The 15955-nt window shown below is 42.2% G+C and overlaps 1 protein-coding gene across 1 annotated transcript; it reads left to right on the top strand.

Annotated features, from left to right (window-relative positions):
• Positions 1-11220: 11220 nt before the first annotated feature.
• On the top strand, positions 11221-14596 carry LOC133147029 (uncharacterized). Its single transcript, XM_061271141.1, has 3 exons — positions 11221-11349; positions 11429-13462; positions 14457-14596. The coding sequence occupies exons 2-3, from the start codon at positions 11757-11759 to the stop codon at positions 14560-14562; spliced, it is 1812 nt and encodes a 603-aa protein (XP_061127125.1). The 5' UTR covers positions 11221-11349; positions 11429-11756; the 3' UTR covers positions 14563-14596.
• The last annotated feature ends 1359 nt before the right edge of the window (positions 14597-15955 follow it).

Below are 15955 nucleotides of genomic sequence, written 5' to 3' on the forward strand. Positions count from 1 at the left end.
CAATGTCAACCCGAGCCAGTTTCCTGTAGTGGGTTCGATTCCCACATTGGGCGTCATTAATTATTTTACTCTTTATTCTTCCCGCTTATCATTTTCAACGCTTATCATTTGTAACTAACATTCGCATTCAACATTCATTACATTAAGCAATTTCCACCACTTTGATTACGTATTCGCATTCAACAAACACATTCATTACATTAACCAATTGCAACCACGACATAGTAAGGGACTCAATTAGCTCGTGGGGAACACAAGTGATTCCAGTACACGAGCATCATTCCCGAGTGGTATCAAAACCCGCGTCAGTTCGATTCCCACATTGGGCGTCATTATTTATTTTACTCTTTATCCTTCCCGGTTATCATTTTCAACGGTTATCATTTGTAACTTTTGTCATTCGCATCCAACATTCATTACATTAAGCAATTTCCACCACTTTGATTACGCATTCGCATTCAACAAACACATTCATTACATTAACCAAATTCAACCAGCAAGAAGGAAGGATCCTCATTAGCTCAGTCGGAAACACAATGGAAATGTCAACCCGAGCCAGTTTCCTGTAGTGGGTTCGATTCCCACATTGGGAGTCATAAATTATTTTACTCTTTATTCTTCCCCCTTATCATTTTCAACGCTTATCATTTGTACCTTTTTTGTAACATTTGTAACGTTTCATTTTTAACGCTTATCATTTGTACCTTTTTGTAACATGTATTTGTAACATTTTCCCATTTATTTCACAATTATCTATTTTCCCTTTGTATTCTTCCCGCTCATCATTTTTAACGCTTAACGTTTGTAACTTAACATCTGCCTTCGCCTTCACACGCAATTTCTTCCGAAATTGCAATTCTAGTTGTGTGAAGGCGAAGGCCTTCACACATTGTTATTCTACTTTATTATTATTTTTATTAAACAACTTATTCCTCCCACTTTTTTGACATCTATCTACTCCCACATGCTTCAACCGATTCACCTCGTTCAAACTTTCACACGTTCCAAAAATTCATGGCAAGCTTGCCACCTTTTTTCCCCTTCATAACATTTACCGTTTTTAAGTAATTAGCAAATTTGTGCCTTTTATTTCCCCATTCATTCTTAATGGCAATGTCAACCCGAGCCAGTTTCCTGTAGTGGGTTCGATTCCCACATTGGGCGTCATTAATTATTTTACTCTTTATTCTTCCCGCTTATCATTTTCAACGCTTATCATTTGTAACTAACATTCGCATTCAACATTCATTACATTAAGCAATTTCCACCACTTTGATTACGTATTCGCATTCAACAAACACATACATTACATTAACCAATTTCAACCACTACATAGTAAGGGACTCAATTAGCTCGTGGGAAACACAAGTGATTCCAGTACACGAGCATCATTCCCGAGTGGTATCAAAACCCGCGTCAGTTCGATTCCCACATTGGGCGTCATTATTTATTTTAGTCTTTATCCTTCCCGGTTATCATTTTCAACGGTTATCATTTGTAACTTTTGTCATTCGCATTCAACATTCATTACATTAAGCAATTTCCACCACTTTGATTACGCATTCGCATTCAACAAACACATTCATTACATTAACCAAATTCAACCGTCACTGAGGTAGGAACCTGATTAGCTCAGTTGGAAACACAATGGCAATGTCAACCTGCGCCAGTTTCCCGTAGTGGGTTCGATTCCCACTTTGGGCGTCATAAATTATTTTACTCTTTATTCTTCCCCCTTATCATTTGTACCTTTTTTGTAACATTTGTAACGTTTCATTTTTAACGTTTATCATTTGTACCTTTTTGTAACATGTATTTGTAACATTTTCCCATTTATTTCACAATAATTTATTTTCCCTTTTCATTCTTCCCGCTCATCATTTTTAACGCTTAACGTTTGTAAATTAACATCTGCCTTCGCCTTCACACGCAATTTCTTCCGAAATTGCAATTCTAGTTATTTTTATTAAACAACTTATTCCTCCCACTTTTTTGACATCCAACTACTCCCACATGCTTCAACCGATTCACCTCGTTCAACCTTTCACACGTTCCAAAAATTCATGGCAAGCTTGCCACTTTTTTTCTCGTTCATAACATTTACCGTTTTTAAGTAATTAGCAAATTTGTGCCTTTTATTTCCCCATTCATTCTTAATGGCAGTCAACCCGAGCCAGTTTCCTGTAGTGGGTTCGATTCCCACATTGGGCGTCATTAATTATTTTACTCTTTATTCTTCCCGCTTATAATTTTCAACGCTTATCATTTGTAACTAACATTCGCATTCAACATTCATTACATTAAGCAATTTCCACCACTTTGATTACGTATTCGCATTCAACAAACACATTCATTACATTAACCAATTTCAACCGTGGCATAGTAAGGGACTCAATTAGCTCGTGGGAAACACAAGTGATTCCAGTACACGAGCATCATTCCCGAGTGGTATCAAAACCCGCGTCAGTTCGATTCCCACATTGGGCGTCATTATTTATTTTACTCTTTATCCTTCCCGGTTATCATTTTCAACGGTTATCATTTGTAACTTTTGTCATTCGCATTCAACATTCATTACATTAAGCAATTTCCACCACTTTGATTACGCATTCGCATTCAACAAACACATTCATTACATTAACCAAATTCAACAGTTACTGAGGTAGGAACCTGATTAGCTCAGTTGGAAACACAATGGCAAAGTCAACCTGCGCCAGTTTCCTGTAGTGGGTTCGATTCCCACTTTGGGCGTCATAAATTATTTTACTCTTTATTCTTCCCCCTTATCATTTGTACCTTTTTTGTAACATTTGTAACGTTTCATTTTTAACGCTTATCATTTGTACCTTTTTGTAACATGTATTTGTAACATTTTCCCATTTATTTCACAATTATCTATTTTCCCTTTGTATTCTTCCCGCTCATCATTTTTAACGCTTAACGTTTGTAACTTAACATCTGCCTTCGCCTTCACACGCAATTTCTTCCGAAATTGCAATTCTAGTTATTAAACAACTTATTCCTCCCACTTTTTTGACACCTAACTACTCCCACATGCTTCAACCGATTCACCTCGTTCAACCTTTCACACGTTCCAAAAATTCATGGCACGCTTGCCAGTATTTTTCGCGTTCATAACATTTACCGTTTTTAAGTAATTAGCAAATTTGTGCCTTTTATTTCCCCATTCATTCTTAATGGCAATGTCAACCCGAGCCAGTTTCCTGTAGTGGGTTCGATTCCCACATTGGGCGTCATTAATTATTTTACTCTTTATTCTTCCCGCTTATCATTTTCAACGCTTATCATTTGTAACTAACATTCGCATTCAACATTCATTACATTAAGCAATTTCCACCACTTTGATTACGCATTCGCATTCACCAAACACATTCATTACATTAACCAAATTCAACCCTCACTAAGGAAGGAACCTGATTAGCTCAGTCGGAAATACAATGGCAATGTCAACTCGCGCCAGTTTCCTGAAGTGGGTTCGATTCCCACATTGGGCGTCATAACTTACTTTATTCTTCCCCTTATCATTTTCAACGCTTATCATTTGTACCTTTTTTGTAACATTTGTAACATTTCATTTTTAACGCTTATCATTTGTACCTTTTTGTAACATGTATTTGTAACATTTTCCCATTTATTTCACAATTATTTCTTTATTCTTCCCGCTTATCATTTTCAACGCTTATCGTTTGTAACTTTTGTCATTCGCATTCAACATTCATTACATTAAGCAATTTCCACCACTTTGATTACGCATTCGCATTCAACAAACACATTCATTACATTAACCAAATTCAACCTCCACGTAGGAAGGAGCCTAATTAGCTCAGTCGGAAACAAAGTGGCAATGTCAAACCAAGCCAGTTTCCTCTAGTGGGTCCGATTCCCACATTGGGCGTCATAAGTTATTTTATTCTTCCCGCTTATCATTTTCAACGCTTATCATTTGTAACTTTTGTCATTCGCATTCAATATTCATTACATTAAGCAATTTCCACCACTTTGATTACGCATTCGCATTCAACAAACACATTAATTACATTAACCAAATTCAAGCAGAATGAAGAAAGAAACCTCATTAGCTCATTGGGAAACACAATCGTTTCAGAAGACCTACCCAGTTTCCTGTAGTGGGTTCGATTCCCACATTGGGCGTCATGATTTATTTTACTCTTTATTCTTCCCGTTTATCATTCTTCCCACTTATCGTTTTGAATCCTTATGACTAGCTCAGTCGGTAGAGCAACACATTAATAACTGCAGTGTGGTGTGTTCAAGCCCCACATTCGGCAACAGTTTGTTTTCCCATTCATCCTAATATCATTTATTTACCTTTTTATTTTTCACACTTATCGTTTTTCCAATTTATCCTAATATAATTTATTTGCCTTTTCGTTTTTCACACTTATCATTTTCCCCATTTTAACGTGAAAAATAAAGACTGCGTGATAAAGCATTCATTTCCAATGGTACCCGAATGCATCATCTGATAGCTCAGTGCTATCGATTACGTGCGCCTGTTTAGATTGCCTTCGGCTGACCAGACGTAAGTATATATGGTGTCTTGGTGCGATATTAAGATAGACCCGCGACCATTTCCCCACCCGCCGCGATGGCATTTTTAAGTTTTGTGGCGGTGGAATAAAGCATTCATTTCCAACGCTACGCGAATGCATCATTTGTTAATTGCTCAGTGCTGTTGATTTGCACACCTGTTCGGATTGCCTGCGGCTGACCAGACGTAAGTAAATGTGGTGTCTTGGTCCAATATTAACAATTATAAATGTTCAATTTACACGACGCTAACCCTAAAGTTATTATTGAAATGTACAAATAGATGAGCAGTTTCGCATTGCTGTTTTTGCGGTGTGGTGTAGACTTTTTGTCCCGTTTATACACTTGAGCTGGCAAACTTTGTTTGAGTGGATTAAGTTTTAGGTTTTGTGTATATTCTGTCAAGATAGGACGCGGCGCTAGGAGCATTAGAGGACCACATTGAAACAAAAAAAACACAAAGCTACGATTTGACTTTTACAAGCATGTGGGTTTAGAAAGTAAAATGACGTTACATGTAAGCTAATGTTAGGCCAGGGGTGCCCAATACGTCGATCGCGATAGACCGGTCGATCGCCAAGACACTATTGGTTGATCGCGTGGTATCATTTGGCGTCCTGTAATACGCATTTTGTTATTTGCTGATTGTATTAATTAAACTATCACATTCATTGTCAAGAAGAGAAGAGGACTATTCGCAATGGATCCATAGTGCGCATGCGCAGTGATACTGCCTCCGAATGACGTCCAGTCCGCGATGGAGATTAAAAACCAAACAATATTTGACAATAACACAGGTTTCTGTTCCTGTCTTTGGTAATGTCACCCTGTCTTTTTGTTCCACGTCTTTGTCGGTCAGTCCTGTTGTTGGTTTTGTTAGAGAGTTATGTTAGTTTACCAAGTCTGTGTTTTGAGTTCCTCCAATGAACCCTGGTCCAAGCTGCACTTGGTCGCCCTGCTCCTTTCCACACTCCATCCGTGACAAGATTTTCTTCAAAAATTGTTGAACCATGATTTTCTTACAAAAATAATTTAAAAAAAATTTTTTTTTTTAAATTGTACCCATGTATAATGCGCACCGCAGATTTTAGGACAATAAATGAGTTAAATTTTGCGCATTATACATGGAAAAAAACATGTTTTAAGAAATGGATGTTTTTTAAGTTGAAATTAAATTTTGCATGTGTGCAATATTTAGTTATATATTGAAACAGAAATTAAGCTTTTCTTGTTCCATATTTGATAATCAAAACTTATTTGGGTCACTATGAAAAGGTTCGTTATTATATGTGGAGGAAGATATTTTTCAATAAATATCGATGTTGGCCCTCGTCCAAGTTTCAAATTCTGGACCGCTGTGTGTTTGAGTTTGACACCCCTGCCCTAAGTTAAGTACAAAGTATACATCGCAGTTGAATCTGTGCCTCTTATCTCGAAGTGCCTTATGTTGCGGAAAATACCGTGACTATATTGCATTTTCACCCAGAACAATGTTTTTCATTACCAAATGCAAACATGTGTCATACAACGTGTTTCCCAACATCGATTTTTCAATGCACCTGTATACGTGGCTCTGAATCATTTCCCCTTCCAAGACATTCTGTATAACAAGCTTTTGTGGATAACGCCACCCCAAAATTCTGCACCACAAAGTCTGCATAAGATCGAGGCTTAGCTGTATTTGTTCTCTTTCTCTGTACAGGTCTGTGAACTGCGACTGATCTGTACCTGATCCTGCTGACCTGTGGTTGATCCAGCTGACTTCTGGCTGATCCTGCTGACCTGCGGCTGATACCCCAATACCCTGTCTTGTCTCTGTTCTACCTATTGTTTCTGCCTTCCTTCTGTCTAAGCCCCATAATTCGCTGAACCCATTTCAGATCGACATGCCGAAAAAGGGCAGGAGATCACAGTCTGCGAAGTTGTCCTGGGAGCGACGTGCTAAAACACGTAGCTCCCAAGCACCTCTTCCACCTTCTGCTGATATCTCTGCCCGGCATGAGCGTGCTGTTGAAGCAACTGACAGACTTACAAATGATTTGCAAATGAACAACTATGATACAAACGACAAGCAAATGATAAACAATATACTGCACTCTGAGAAGAAGATTGCTGCTGATGCTTCCATTGCGGTAACGGTACCAGTGCAACAAGATTTGGTAATGTACGTGATGGCAACTCACAGCCAAGACCATCCGAGATACGGCCAATCCAGAAACAGTCAATGTGTGGCTAATTCGGTAACGTTTCTGGCTTTCCTGCAGGATATAAATAACTTGACTACGTCTGACCTGGATGCTGTTCTCAGTGTGGGTAATGAACTGTATACATGTACTGTGGCTGCATTGAAAGCCCGAGGATGCTTTCTAAACAGTTTTTTGACGGTTGATGAACTTCCAGAGATTGTAAGCAGTTCCACAAAACAGCATGTGTTAATTAGGAGTATGTCAATGTGTGGTTTTTTCACCTCTTTCCATGGAGATGCGCTCTTTCTGAACCTTTGTGACAGACTTGAGTGCTTGACATCTGAGGTCAGTTGCGCTCTTCTGATCATGCAGATGACGTGCATTGCTGTTTTCCGTGACCGCCAAGGCAAGTACGGATATTTTGATCCCCACTCTAGAGGACGAGATGGCCTCCCTGCTCCCAATGGCACAGCTGTCATGATGCTTTTCGTGCATCTGAATGACCTTAGAAATAAATTGACAGAGCTCTACGCACGTTTGGAATGTTCCTGTAATTCTCAGTATGAGCTTGTACCGGTTCAGTTTGAACCTATTGATGTTCCTACAAATGACATTGAGATGGTGCCATGTACTTCATTGCAATCTGTGCTGGCGGATGTTGACGACGACTGTGTAAGCAAAGCTGTTTCCGAGACTTCATATTTGGAGATGAGTGATTCTACAACGCCTGCTGGTGAACAACGTCACTGCGACGAGTTGATCGATGGCGAAGTGGTTTCTTGGACTACAGGTAAAGAGCTCCAACGCTTGTCAAAAATTCCGAAATCAAGTAGGAGAAAATTTCTAAGACGAATGAAGGCACAAGCAAATTTGAATGCCAAATCTGAACAAAGACGTATAAAACAGGAACTAAAGAGAAAGAATAAAAATCTGAGAAATAAGGAAAGGTACAGTCGAAATTTAGAGACAAGACAGAGGAAGAGGTGTTATGTTACAAAGCGTTATCAGCAAGACGTAAATTTTCGCAAGAAACAAAAGTCCTATTATACACAACGTTGTAGGACTGATCATATCTTTAAGAAGAAAAATCATTCCCGCTTCTTACTTCGTTATAAGACAGATGATTGTTTTCGAATGGGACGACGCACCTACAGAACGCAACGCTACCGTGACGATCCTGAGTTTAATGCAAGGCAACGTTCCTACGTAACGCAACGCTATCGTGACGACCCTGAATTTAAAACAAGACAGTGCATGTATATTACACAGCGTTATTCAAGCAATCCTGAATTCCGAGCCAAACATCAGGAAATCATGAGGTCCATTATGAGAACAAAATCTGATTCGTTGCGTAATAAAACAATGACCAGAGCAAGTACTATTTTACAAAAATACAAAATCATAAATCGGCTATGTAGAGAGCGAAATGAATGTGCGTTAATGAAAGCCGTGGACCTGTTCAAAGACCAAATTAAGAACGGGCCCACGTTTGTTTGCACAGTTTGCCACAGAGCCTTATTTCCCAACCAGGTACAGTCTTGTCGGCGTCTCCTTTATAAGCAGAACCGAGATGTTGTTGCACGTTGTCTCACGGGACAATTTGTTCATATTTGTAACGATGAATGTCATATGTTGTGTAGAGTACCGGCTGAAAGAAAACTAGAGTGGATATGTTACACTTGCCACAAACATCTCAAAGATGGTAAAATGCCAGCAATCGCTGTTGCAAACAATCTCACGCTAGCTGATATTCCAACAGAACTGCGTGGATTGAACATATTAGAGAGACACCTCATTTCCAAATGCATAGCGTTTGCCAAAATTGTACCGCTTCCCAAAGGTCAACAACGAGCCATTCGCGGAAATGTTGTGTGCGTGCCGTCTGAAGTACAGGAGACAGTCAATGCCTTGCCGAGGATAAGAAGTAAGTCGCAGATGTTGAGAGTGAAACTGAAGAGACGGCTTTGCTACAAAGGCCATCAGTTATTTCAAACTGTCACTTGGTCCAAGCTAATGAGCGCTCTGATAAAACTGAAGCAAATTCATCCGCAATACAGAAGCATAACTATCCGTGACGATCCGGACCTTTGCGACCCAACCCTCACTGATGACGAGAGCGGCTCAGATGAAGCGGAAATGAGCGACATCGAGTACAATGAGGAAGCCCTGGAGGAGATGTACAGATTTGAGACTGAAGCTCTGCGTGGAATGCACGGTGAGTCACAAAATGTCAATCAGCAACAAGGAAATCTAGAAGATGGTGATCAACCTAACGGTGGAGTTATACTTGAATCGTGTCTCCAACCGAGTGACGTGTCGGAGGAAATTATGAGTTTTACTGAGGGCATTTACTCTGTTGCTCCTGCAGAAAGAAATAACCCTGTAAGCTTTTTCAAGACTCCCAAACTCGAGGCCATGGCTTTTCCAGTGCAGTTCCCGAGCGGGCAAAACACGCTCGATGAAGAGAGACCGATAAAACTCACACCGAGCAAGTATTTCAAAAGCCGACTGTGTTGCGTGGATGAACGTTTTGCAAGGGATCCGACCTACTTGTTCTTCGCTCAGTTTGTGACCGAAATCTACCAGGCGACGTCGAGCATGTCAATACAGCTACGCAAAGGTAAACCGTTTACCCGAGATGGTCGGAGAATTACCAACGCTATGCTTCAGGACAAACGTCAAGTTGAAAAACTGGTGCGCAGCAAAGACGCCGTCCGCTTCATGACGCCGCTGAGAGGCACGCCGGCCTATTGGGAGAGAACAACCAAAGATCTTTTTGCAATGATCCGACAGCTGGGTACACCCACGTTCTTTTGCACATTTTCTGCTGCTGAAATGCGTTGGGAAGAGGTCATCACTGCCATCAAAGCGCAACAAGGTGAAGTGGTGAATTTTGCTGGATTGGACTGGGCTACCAAGTGCGAAATTCTACGCGGCAATCCGGTGACGACGATGCGCATGTTTGACAAACGTGTGGAAGCTCTGTTCAGAGATTTGATCCTCTCTCCGGCGCAACCGATTGGTGAAGTGGTTGACTACTTTTACCGATTGGAGTTTCAGCACAGAGGAAGTCCTCACATTCATTGCCTCATATGGGTTAAAGGTGCCCCTGTATTTGAGGAATCCTCAGACAAAGCCATCTGTGATTTTGTATCCCGCTACATCTCCGCTGAGCTGCCGGACCCGCAAAAGGAACCCGAATTGTACAAAAAAGTCACAGAGGTTCAGATGCACAGCAAAAGTCACTCCAAAACGTGTGTCAAACACCAGGGTGCAAATTGCCGTTTTGGATTCCCCAAACAACCGTGCCACGAAACGATGATCATCAGACCTGCGCCCGTAGACGACGACAATCGAGATCGACACGCGGAGAATCGCTCGGCGGCCAACGCCAAGCTTGTTCCCGTGCTAAATCTCCTGAATGAGCCTGAAACTTCATCCATGACTTTGCCTCAGCTGCTGGCTAAATGCGAGCTCACCGGTGACGACTTTGTGAACTGTTTGCACCTGACGGCCTCGTCAAGTTCCGTCGTGCTTAAGCGAGAACCCAAAGACTGCTGGGTCAACTACTACAACCGCCATTTGCTTCTTGCCTGGGATGGAAATCTGGACATTCAATACATCCTGAATGCCTATTCTTGCATCGCGTACATCTGCAGCTACATCAGCAAAGCGGAACACGGTCTGAGCCAATACCTGAAATCGGTCATTGAGAACTCCCGCAACGAAAATGTCAACGAGAACGACGAAATGAAACAAATTATGCAAGCGTACTCCAAGAAGAGGGAAGTGAGTGCTCAGGAGTGTGTGGCGCGCGCATGCGGCCTGCATATGAAACAGTCCTCCCGCATGGTGGTATTTGTACAAACGAGTGACAATGCGCTGAAAATGAGTTATCCTCTCTCGCTGCTTGAGGGCAGAACCCAGGACTCGCACGAAGTGTGGATGACTGGGCTGCCGGACAAGTATAAATGCAGACCTCAAACGGAGGAATTTGAAGTCATGTGCTTGGCTGATTTCGCATCAAGGTGCAGAATTGTTTACGGTAACCAAGTCAAAGGTAAAAACGTTTTGCGTCTGCTGAACGATATGGGGTTTGTACAAAAAAGAACAGAAAAACCTGCGGTCATCAAATATTGTAAATTCTCAGAACAAAAGAATCCAGAGGAATATCACCGCACCTTGCTCAAGCTGTACCTGCCTCATCGTGCTGATTGCCAGTTGAAATCTGAACGCTTTCCCACCTCACAGTTGTTCCACGAGCACGCCTGTGTACAGTTACCGTACGCCGACCATGTGGAGCGCGTGTCTGAAATCGTCAAGAGGAACAGAAAAACGTACGAGGGACACAGTGGAGACATTGAAGATGCCATCAGAGAGTTGGAGGAAAGCGGGCTCAATGTGAACGAATGGTGCCACCTGGCTCCCGAGAGTGAGCTGCAAAGACTCGAATGCATTGAGGAAATCAACGCGAGAGACGACCCGACTGAGAACGCGGAGGAAAACGTCCCCGACTATAACGTGAGATCGGCGACGAGAGAAACGGCTATTGTGGCTGAACCTGCTGCCATCGATCCCACGGTGTTACGCGGTATGTATCGAAACCTGAACCGAAAACAAGCGTCTGTGTTCTACAAGGTCCGAGTTTGGTGCGTGAAACGTGTTTGTAGCTCGAAGCCGATCGAGCAGTTTTTCTACTATGTCAACGGTGGCGCCGGGACCGGCAAATCGCATCTGATCAAATGCATCCACGCGGACGCCACGAAAATACTGCTCAGACTACCACGACTGGCTGAGGAAGCGGACATTTGCAAACAGACTGTTGTTCTCGCAGCCTTCACGGGTACGGCGGCATTTAACATTTCAGGGACCACTTTGCATTCTCTCCTCAAACTGCCGAGAAGTCTCAGACCCCCGTATCAAGGCCTGGGCAACAAACTGGACGAAGTCAGAGCGGAGCTTTCGATCGCTGAAATACTCATTATCGACGAGATTTCCATGGTGTCAAAAGACCTTTTTGCCTACGTGAGTACCAGATTGAAACAAATCAAAGGAATCGATTTACCTTTTGGCGGTATGTCTGTGCTTGCTGTCGGAGATTTCTTTCAGCTCCCTCCTGTGAGACAATCCAAACCTTTGTGCGTGTACGATCCTACTCGGCTGGACCACTGGCGCGACAACTTCAAAAAGATCACGCTCACGGACATCATGAGGCAGAAAGATGATGCCGCCTTTGCCGAAGTGCTGAACAGACTCCGCGTCAAAGACAGGTCTCGCGAACTGTCGGAACCGGACGCATCTCTGCTTGCTACGAGGTACGCTTCTCCAGTAACGTGTCCAAAGAATATTCTGCATATTTTTGCCACCAATAAGCAGGTAGACGGCCATAATTCCGCGATGCTGAATCTGCTTCATAAGGACGTTGTGCAAATCGACGCCGATGACTACAAGAAAGACAAAAAAACCGGCAGAATGGCAAGGCAAGCGACCCCTGTCCGAGGACCTAAGAACGGGTTGCCCGACTCGATCAAAGTCGCCGTCGGCGCCCGCGTCATGATCACACGCAATATTGATGTTCAAGCAGGTCTGTGCAACGGGACATTTGCAAAAGTTGTGCAATTGGTGAATTACCCAAACGAAGCGCGTGTACAGAAACTCGGGCTGGAGCTAGATTGTGTCGCTAAGACGAGAAGTGCTGAGAATTCTGTGTTCATTGACAGACAGGAGGAGAGGATGCAGAATACCGGAGTGGTGCGCCGGCAGTTTCCCGTTAAGCTTGCTTTTGCTTGCACGATCCATAAGGTACAAGGCATGACAACATCTGAGGCCGCGGTTTCGCTGAAAGGCGTTTTCGAACACGGCATGGGCTACGTAGCTCTGAGTAGAGTGACTTCGCTCAGCGGTCTTCATATTCTGCATATGGATGAGAGAAAAATTCATGCAAATCCGGAAATCACTGCTGCTCTTGCTGAGATGACAGAGGATTCTTTGGACGGCGTGATGCCCCTGTTTCACGTGATGCCGAGGGTGGATAAAGCAAAGGACCTGATCGTCGTCCATCATAACACCGAAGGGCTGTCTTGTCACGTGCAGGATATCGCGTGTCACCACGAACTGCGTTTTGCTGATGTTTTGTGCCTCACAGAAACGCACCTCCGAGGATCTGCGGCCGCCTGCTTGGAAGGCTATACCATGTTTCACAGGAATCGAAGTGATTCTTATACAACCTGTCCCGACTTGGCGACAAAACCCGGTGGCGGCGTAGGTATTTGTGTCAAAAGTCACATCGCGGCCCAGGAAAAGAAATACGTACAGGGTGTGACCGATATTGAATTTGTTGCGGTGAAACTGGAAGCTCCCATCAATTTGTTGATCGCTGCCGTTTACAGGCCTCCCGGGCACAGTCTGCGCGCATTTCTGCCAAGCTTGGGAAACCTGTTGCGTTATCTTGAAGTCATGGACCATCACCAGATCTTGGTATGTGGCGATTTTAACGAAGATGCGCTCTCCGCCTCGTACAAGCCCGTCCTTGAATTGTTTTGCTCAAAGGGTTACACGCAGCTCATAACCACTGCTACCACTGACAAAAACACATTGATCGACCTAATTTTTGTCTCTCGACCTCAGTGTGCTCTTTATTCAGGTGTCCTGCAAACGTACTACAGCTATCATAATCCTGTTTTCTGTGTCTTGAATACTGAAAGGTAAGTCAAATCTAAATTGTGTATTTCAGCATTTGGGAAATTAACAAGGACGGAAATCAGATGGCGTAAGTGGCGGTGCGCGGTGGGCGATTTGTTGAATTGAGATGAGATGGTATCGGAGGCGTAGGTGGCTCAGAAAGGCAAATGTAATGTTGGCGTTGGGCAGAAACCTCACAATTATATAGAAAAAAATACTAACGACCAATGTGAATAGTGATGCGCTTTATATTTTACGCTGAACTCGTGTCTGTGGATGTAAATCAAGTTGAGTTAAGGGAAGGCGCTCAACCAGCTGGGAAGCTGCACCTTCTTGGGCCGCCCATGCATGTGGCAGTATGGGCAGCTGCTGGGCAAAAGACCCTCTGAGGGTGGCGAGGGGACGGCACGGCCGTTGACACCTAAATAAGACTTGCGGAAATAACTGCTAGTCTACTCGTCTGCGGGATGGATGGAAGAGTCCATCTCATCGTCCATCAAAGGGAAGGCTTTTAAAATTTTAAAAAGTCCTCCCTTAACTCAACTTGATTTAAATTTTAAACTTTTAGAAATTTGAACTATTTAAATATTTAACTTTCAAACTTTTTAACTTTTAATATGTTTAACTTTTGTAAATGAACTCACGGATGATCTAAGAGGCGACTTTTTAACTTTTTGCGTTTTATTCGTTCTAACGTCAAATTTTAAAGATGACTTCAGGAATGGACTTTTAAAGTTTTTAACTTTTAAAATGTTTACATTTTCTAAATTAACTCCCAGATGAGTTAAGGGGTGACTTTTTAAACTTTTTAATTCTAATGCTAGAATCAAATTTTAAAGATGACTTCAGGAAAGGCCTTTTAAACTTTATTTTTTTATCATTATTTTCAATTCTTTTTAACGTCATAATCACGAGGCGAGAACGGAAAACAGACGAGGTAAGTTGCTCATCAATAAACATGTGTTTTCCCTTTCTAAAAACACTAAATGCTTCTATTTCACTCTTCTCTATTTTCAGAGTTTCTTTTATCTGGCGAAAGCAGTTCGACCCACAATGGAGGCCAGAGGTAAACATTCTCCACAAAGACCTTGAGGATGCAAAAACTTCCAGCGTGGACCAATGACTCCCAAACCAGGGAGGCGAGAACCAAGACTTATTCTTCTGTGTGTGGGCAACAAATATTTTATTGACTATTGTCGCGAAACACCCCCTTTAACTTTACATTTTTTTCAGCTCGTACCCTCACCAACTCAATGTTTGTTGTTTCAGTTTTTCCGTGTTTCCTGTAACTCCACGTGCTCCATTTGTCAAGACGGGAGTTTGGCCCCTGCGGTGCTCAACCTTGATGGGATTTGGCCTGTCTTGCCAGAGAAATGACACAGGTTTGTGAATGTGTTCACGTCATTCACTCTTTAGTACACGGATGCTAGTTGTACATGTTCTTGAAGTATTGTAATGTGATTTTCAAAAATGATTTCATAATGATATTATATTGTAGCACAGCGACAGCCAAGTCTTTCAAAAAGACTCGTACGATGGAGGCCAGCATCATGGAACGCAAACTCCCAAACCAGCGTGGCAATCGTGACTTCTGCTGATTCTTCTATGGAACAATCAAGGGCACCTCTGGCAGCTCTTTGCTTTGACTCTGACATCTACCTTTTTTATTTTTAACATGCTGTCTTTCATGTGCCTTCTCTGCATTCATTGCAGCCTGGTGATCCTGAAAGGGGGATCCTCCCATCTGTGGTCCCTTCTCAAGGTTTCTCATTTTTCCCCTGGTGTTTTTTTTTTTTTAGTTTTTCCTTGCCCTTTTGGAAGCTTAAGATCAGGGGGTGCTTTGAGAATAATTGCCAATTTGTCTATGCGAAGCCCTTTGAGACTGCTTGTGATTTAGGGCTATGTAAATATATTTTACTTGACTTGACTTCTATGAGTAGCCAGCGAGGAAAATTGTCCCTTTTTAGTTTTGCTGCTTTTCCTCACCTCCATGTTTTTATCGTATCTTCTTGGGTATTGCCTGGCCTTTGACTGTTGGAAACTTGTCCCTTTGGCTTTACTCTATTAAGTCTCAGATACGTACAGTCTGTTTTCTGTTCTCCTTTATTTATGTATTTATTTGTTTATTTGTTTGATTGCTTATTTATTGTTTAATCGTACTTTTATTTGGTTACTTTTTCGGCAATGCTTTGAACTCTGAAGTTGTAATCATTTTGATTTGCACAATTGTTGAACTTTATACATTTCTTTGCCTCAAACCATGTTTACATTATCTTTTGTATATGTATCCCAAGTCTGTCTAATACCATCTCCAATCATGCTACAGTTGAATTATTAAATAAATTAAAAAAAAAACACTTGTTGTGTTTATGCAGAGTAGAGATGAACGCTAATGTACTTTTTTATTCAGCAACTTTTTATTTTTCCCCACTTGTCTCACATAGCAGTACTGGGCCCGATGGAATTCCAGCAGAGGTCTTGAAGAAAGGCGGACCCGACCTTCTCAGGCACATCCA

Source organism: Syngnathus typhle, unplaced genomic scaffold (genome assembly GCF_033458585.1).
Source record: "Syngnathus typhle isolate RoL2023-S1 ecotype Sweden unplaced genomic scaffold, RoL_Styp_1.0 HiC_scaffold_27, whole genome shotgun sequence".
Taxonomy (NCBI): domain Eukaryota; kingdom Metazoa; phylum Chordata; class Actinopteri; order Syngnathiformes; family Syngnathidae; genus Syngnathus; species Syngnathus typhle.